This window comes from Halictus rubicundus, chromosome 5 (genome assembly GCF_050948215.1).
Source record: "Halictus rubicundus isolate RS-2024b chromosome 5, iyHalRubi1_principal, whole genome shotgun sequence".
Classification (NCBI taxonomy): Eukaryota; Metazoa; Arthropoda; class Insecta; order Hymenoptera; family Halictidae; genus Halictus; species Halictus rubicundus.
Window position 1 is genome coordinate 5,901,506 of NC_135153.1, and position 6,507 is coordinate 5,908,012.

At 37.8% G+C, this 6,507-nt stretch overlaps 1 protein-coding gene across 1 annotated transcript; it reads right to left on the bottom strand.

The window, feature by feature from the left end:
- Window positions 1–47: 47 nt before the first annotated feature.
- LOC143354040 (zinc finger TRAF-type-containing protein 1 homolog) lies at window positions 48–6,327 on the bottom strand. Its single transcript, XM_076787733.1, has 6 exons — window positions 5,624–6,327; window positions 2,119–2,357; window positions 1,841–2,052; window positions 1,398–1,558; window positions 1,094–1,296; window positions 48–700 (listed from the first exon to the last, which is right to left on the bottom strand). Exons 1-6 carry the CDS (start codon window positions 5,855–5,857, stop codon window positions 673–675), a joined length of 1,077 nt encoding a protein of 358 aa, XP_076643848.1. The 5' UTR covers window positions 5,858–6,327; the 3' UTR covers window positions 48–672.
- Between the last annotated feature and the right edge of the window lie 180 nt (window positions 6,328–6,507).

Below are 6,507 nucleotides of genomic sequence, written 5' to 3' on the forward strand. Positions count from 1 at the left end.
AGCGCGGGTTCGATTGTTTCTTTTAGATTCGAAGTAATTGTTAATCATAATTATAATAAATTTATTTAAATTTCGTCTATTACAATGTGTGGAGAATTAAGATGTTACATATACGACATAGTAATTTTTAAATATTAACAAAAAGATCAGTAACGACTCTCGGCCGACAGACACGCGGGTTGAATGATTGTCCGACTGATTGCACGGCTACATGAAAAATGTAATCTTCTTTTCTTTTTTGTCGGCGCAAACTACTATCAAAGAGACACCATTCATCCCACCTGTCCGACTGGACGGTAATCTACACGAAGCTTGCTTTGTCTTAGCCCAACGAAACGGCAAAGTGCGTGAACGAAATTTTGAGAATTGAACCGAATGATCGTTTTTTTTTCTTTCCCACTTTCGTTTTGAAATGAAACTTGCGTACTAGGTTTGTTACAACTTTGTGCCGCGCTATTTCTCGTATTAACACAGTGTACATTTTCAATGTATATGCGTGTATAGTCTACAGCAGTATTAGCATCTTTAGTTTCTTTATCGTTACGATTATCGCTACTATAATAATTGATTATAAATCTCTGTGATCTATGCTCTTATCGCTGTTAAATCTAAAATGTTGTGTCAATAAATCATTTGCCATAAAATCTTGACAACAATAATCGCTTTTTGAAACTACTTGGACGCCAGGAACATTATTAGTCTGGAAAAAGAAAGTTTATTTATGCAGACATTCGTTTGGCAATGCGGCAAAATTAATTATATTGGTCCAAAAATTTTTTATTCCCTTTTCTGCGTTTCGATAACGACCATACTACAACATACTACCATACCTTTAAAAACTGTAAGAATTTGTCTACTTTTAACTGCAAAGCCTATAGGAATGATTCTTGTATAGAACAATTCTGTATACTCTTCCAGATACAGTGGTGTATTTTTTTGTAACATTGAAAGCATTTAAACATGTTTCAAAAATGAACAAGATGCTCTTAACGCATAAATTCTCTCATTTTTCTGGTTATTTTGAAAATTAAGCATCCTTACGTTATTGAAACGCAAAATTAGTGTTGGACAGTGTTATGCGATGAAATTTTACCTGAAACTAATTGCCCTGGCAGCAAGGAGTCTATTGCACTCTGCCGTATCGGGTAAAGGTAGAGGTAAGTAAGGGCTTTCGTTCTCCTGGTCGGTGAACTCGAATCTGTGGATTCTTGGTTGTACTTTCATGTCTCCGAAAGGTCCTTTCAGGATCAAATAGTGAAGCGGTAATGGGTACGTTGTCTTTGTCTTCAGGACGAGCTGAAAAAAGCGCCACAATTAGTGGTTGAAATTTTGATTTTCAATAACAGGATTGTTTAACGTTTACTAAAATTGCATGCACATGTTAAGTCTTTATGTACCTGATAAGTCATGTCCCTTTCAGAGCTCTGAGTGGGATCACGTTGACTATTGTTGATCCTCGCTTTGACAACCCATTGGTTGTTAAACGCCGTAAAACGAGAGGTTTCGTAAAAGAGTTTGTGAACAAACTCGTCTGTACGATACGGCTTCATTTGTAAATCTATAAACGACGAAATTCTACAAATAGATTACCCCCTAGGTCTCTGTTGCGGGATGAGAATGGAAAGCTTGTGAGGGATAATTAATGTCTGAACGTTTTGGGGCAGTTAAAGCTAACGCGCTTGATGAAAGGGAGCAACTGTTCCTGCTGCTGCTGGACAAGGCAGAAAAGAAAGAAGGTGTAACAAACATATTCTGTGTCTCGGTTAAAGATAAATGGACGATAAGTTTTTAGTCAAATGAGAGATTCGAAGGCCTTAATACATGAGAAACAGATACAGACCGGTGAACGTGATTTTCTCGTAGGACAAAAGATCAAAGACATTGTCATACAGCCTACGTTCCTCGAGGGTGCGGGCATCGATGTCGCGCAAGGCCTCCATAACGTCCAAACCCGTACGATGAGGATGAACGCACTGCGCTTCGTGCTCTGGACGTTCGTGGTTGGGTCCACGCCATGGACAGCCGATTCTACTGTATTTACAGCTGGATATTCTGTAAACAAATAACAAGCATTGACATTAGTAGTGTTGTACGTTCATGCTCATCGGGTTTGATTACCTTTCTTCGCACATTGTCTCTTCATGACGCTCCAAGGAATTTCTTGGAAACTCCTTAGCGCAATACTGACATTCAGCTGGTAACTCAGACACAGCTTTCTCAACTGCCAGATTTCGAGATGGAGATGTTCTGCTGATCTCGATTCTGCAGTTGGGACACGTTGCCATTTCATCTCTCAGCCTGGCATCTGCGAGGACATGAGTGAAGCAACCGGCACACATCAAGTGTCCATTTGTACACTGTGAACATTGTTGCAGCATGTATTACTAGCATTCTCGTCTTGAAGCATCTTGAAAAAGATAAGCCTAGCTTTGTCGAAACATATCGACAAGTCCAAAAGTATTATAATTTCTGACAAAGTATGCACAACTGTATGCAAAATTGAATTCCATTCTTTATGCTCTCAAGAAAACGGTGCTAATATCATTTATTTTGCACAAGTTACCATACTATGCTCATATCATTTCTCAACAGATACATACAACCCTCTCAACAGTATTAATCAAACTAGAATAACAAAACTAATGCCGTGTATATTACCATGATTTTGATGTTTTTTTTTAAACCTGAAACACAAAATCGTAGTAGTACTATTAATAAGTCAAGTAATCATTGGTAAAAACCGGTAGGTTTAAATCATTGTTGAATGCCATCGTTAATGCTGCCAATATATATCAATAATATAAAGGAATAGAAAAGGATAATGATGCATGGGATAAGTGAAAAAGGGTATCATATGCGAAATAACTAACTAATAACCTTTGAGAATATTTATTTTGTTTAATTGCTTGTCAACTATACATGTTATACAGATCTTCTAGAAATACGCTTTCTCTCTCTCACTCTCACTCTCTCGCTGTTTATTATAAGCGATGAACATCAATTTCGCATGGGTCTACAATCACTTCTAGTAACTAGATTTTTGGATGTTTCCTCCATTTAGATTAGATTCTTACAATAAAACACAATACTTTGTAATGGGAAGATATCATCGTTATCATAATAAGTGCTAGTAACTATGATTGGTCTAGTGGCTTATGTGTCCCTTTTATCTCCCCGACAACTGACTTTATTGGAATACCAACAAGAATGAAGTTGAAGTTTGAATTACTTGTGCACACTTATAAAAATCAAATATTTTGTGTACTGTCTACGAGTCCACAGATACGTAAGTACAACTTGTGAACCATGGTGACTAAAAAATGGTACACTATGCACTGGACGGCGCACTGTAACTTACATGTAAGTGCCTCTATTGTGATAAGACAAACGCAACATTCCTCCCAGTGTTTTACAGTTAATGGAGACACTGAATATAGAATGCGTTACATATGTGTATGTTTATATGTATATATATGTATATTTCAGTTAATAGAATTTAAAAGGAGAACGACAGAAACAAAATATAATAGTATAGACAGACTGAAATTGCTACAAATTTAATGACAAAGGAGTGTTCTGTAAATAAATATTACTAAAAAATGAGACTGTTACTTGGGCATGCGTACATACAATAATTCTCTTTGCTTCATTTGATCCATGTAGGTTCTCAAAGATCACATAAATGTACATTCGTAACGAGAATTACTTTACATGCATGCATGGACAGATTGTATTGCAAATCAAACTCATTTATTTTTACAATACAAGCTTAATGCAGAAACTGAGGATTATATATGTAAAAATTCTACTTTAAAAATTAATTTTGTAAAGCATACTATATATATGTGATATATTGCCTTCTATAAATCAGTAGTTCTGAATCTCTTAAATATATCTATTTAACAACACAAGGTATTCATTAAAGTTAGTATTCATATTAAAATTAGATACTGGTTTTTCCTTGCTTTAGATGTTTCCACTAAAAAAAATATAGGTACCTACCTGCATCATTATTATCTTAACAAAATGATATATTGATAATAAATATATACATATATAGATTTCTCTTCTTCTTTAAATCTCTCTAAAGAACATTTTATACGATTACAACTAAAACTTATCCCCTTGTAACACTAGAAAAATAAAAGGATAAACTATTTAAAAATTATGTTGTAATCGTCAAGTGAAAAAGGAAGATAAGAAAAATGGGCAGAGTGAGAGAGAAAGAATCCAACATAGAAACATAGGTTTAACAACCATTGTCAATCAATCAAAAATCCAACTTAATTGTAATAGGATCCAAACCAGTGATACCATGTAGCAGAAATAAACAAATTGTACTTGGCAATAATATAGGGTAAAAGATCACAGAATATATTTTCATTCTTTTCCCAAATAGACCATTAGGCACCTTCATATTTATAAATTAGCCAGTGTAAAGATCAAGTAATAGTAGGATACACTGGAGCCCATTAACACCCAGTACCCTAACGTCTGCATATATAGTTAAGAATCTTTAACGAAAACAACCTAACAATGAGATACTATTTTGCATTGCAAGTTTATAAATTTTACAGTGAATAGAAATATGAAAAACGGAGAAGTTTGGGCATCAATGGGCTGAGGAAGTCCTAATAACGTCAACTGTAGCCTGTTTTTTGAAAGAAAAGACTCGAGGTACGTCGATCGTCATAATAACTGTCCTCTCTACTTCGGGCACATAACATGCGAGTTATAGGAATAGGACGAACATCTATTATGACCGAAGGTGTTGTTCCAAGTGTTTATTTTCGAAAAACAGATTACAGTCTGAAACGTTTAATGCAATTAACGATTACAGCTGAACTATTCCCTTGTAGGCTTCAATCGATTAACACCCTAACATTGCCGTCACGACTGATAACAGTCGAAAACAACAGAAAGCGACCAAAACTGTCGCGGACCATTTGTCTCCGATAATTTGTTCATATCGCGGTGTAATGTTTGTACACCGGGTGTTCGGCCAACAGGTGTAAAGGAAAGCTAACAAATGATTCTTTATTCCAACGTTAAGACGAAAATGAAAGGTAAATAGATTGCAGTATCGGCTTCGTTTTCATGTTTATTAACAATTGAACTCTTCGAACAGTGGCGCGCGCGCGCCAGCCAGTTCCCCCATTTTTGTTTCTCGTGTATGTATGCTACGCTACTGGCTGCGCTCTTCCTAATCTTACTTACGGGCTCTACGATTGGTCGATTCAGGGCGAATTTTTCATCGCGAATAAAACGAAAACGAAGGCGAGATCGTAACTTTTTTTACTCTTGACTTTCGCTTGGCATTGTCGGGAAGAATCAATCAGAGGGGGGCCAGGACATTCTCTTTCGTCCGTCGCTGGACACCCTGTATATGTGTCCGCTGCGGAACAACGAGAAAGTCGCTGATCGACCCCGGGTTGAAAATGTCGGATGGAAAGGGAGTATATCGTATCATAACAATGGGCACTGACACACGGGAAATACCGATGGGCGAAACCACGCACACGTTTCTAAATGATCATTCTCGCGATAGTCCAGCTCGTCAAACGATGCGAGAAAAAGACGTGGTGGGAACAAATGGATTCTAAATAGATGCGTGAAGACTTACCTGGTAAACGGCTGCCTTGGGCAAATCGAGGCAAACTGCGCAGCAGAGGATGCCGCCCAGGCGATGTTCCAGCTTTTGCTCGGTTTTCCCATCGTTCCTCGACGATTTTCGACGCTTTTTGTCGGGCTCGAGGAAGTCCTCGATTTTCTCGAGGTCGTCGCGGATTGGAGTGGCCGATGGAGCCTGCTCCGAAACGCTACTCGACGATGCAGCTTCGTTGCTTGGGTCCGCCATATTGATTGTTTTGATTTTTCCTCGGTGCGAGCGTGAGAAATGCGCAGATGTCAAACGCAGGCCACGCAATAGCCCACCAGGGCAGAGGTGACGACGATGCACTTGCTCGAGGGATTTTATCGAACCGATGGTCGATACCTGGTTCCGGTTTACCACTCCGGATGCCTATCGATTCTCATGCCGTTTAATTATTTCCTTTTCCAAGCAAACAGCGAACGCTCACGATCAAAACGAATGTCGGTGATAGCTGAGTCACCGTTATCCTCTCAACCGAATCAAAACGCACAAGCCTATGTATATTATGCTACGTCGCTTTTATTAAATCTTTTAACCAAACTCTTTCCCACACTATTCTTTCTATATTATACTAATAATAACTTGTTCGAACAGACGCTGTTTGAAGTAGTTGAAAGTTTGCAAGCAACTGGACGTCCAGCGGTCTTGCTGTCAGCTCCACTTCCGGTTGCATAGCCTTTTAAATGGCTTACGGTTACAGCTGATCAAAGAACCATTTCACACTCGGTCTTTCTGCGATAATTTAAATTAATAATGCTTATCGGCACAATCTGAAAATTTTTTTATATTAAAACACAATATAAAGAGATAGAGATCAATAAAGTATTAGCGCAGTGTATAGAAAACTGCTTTAA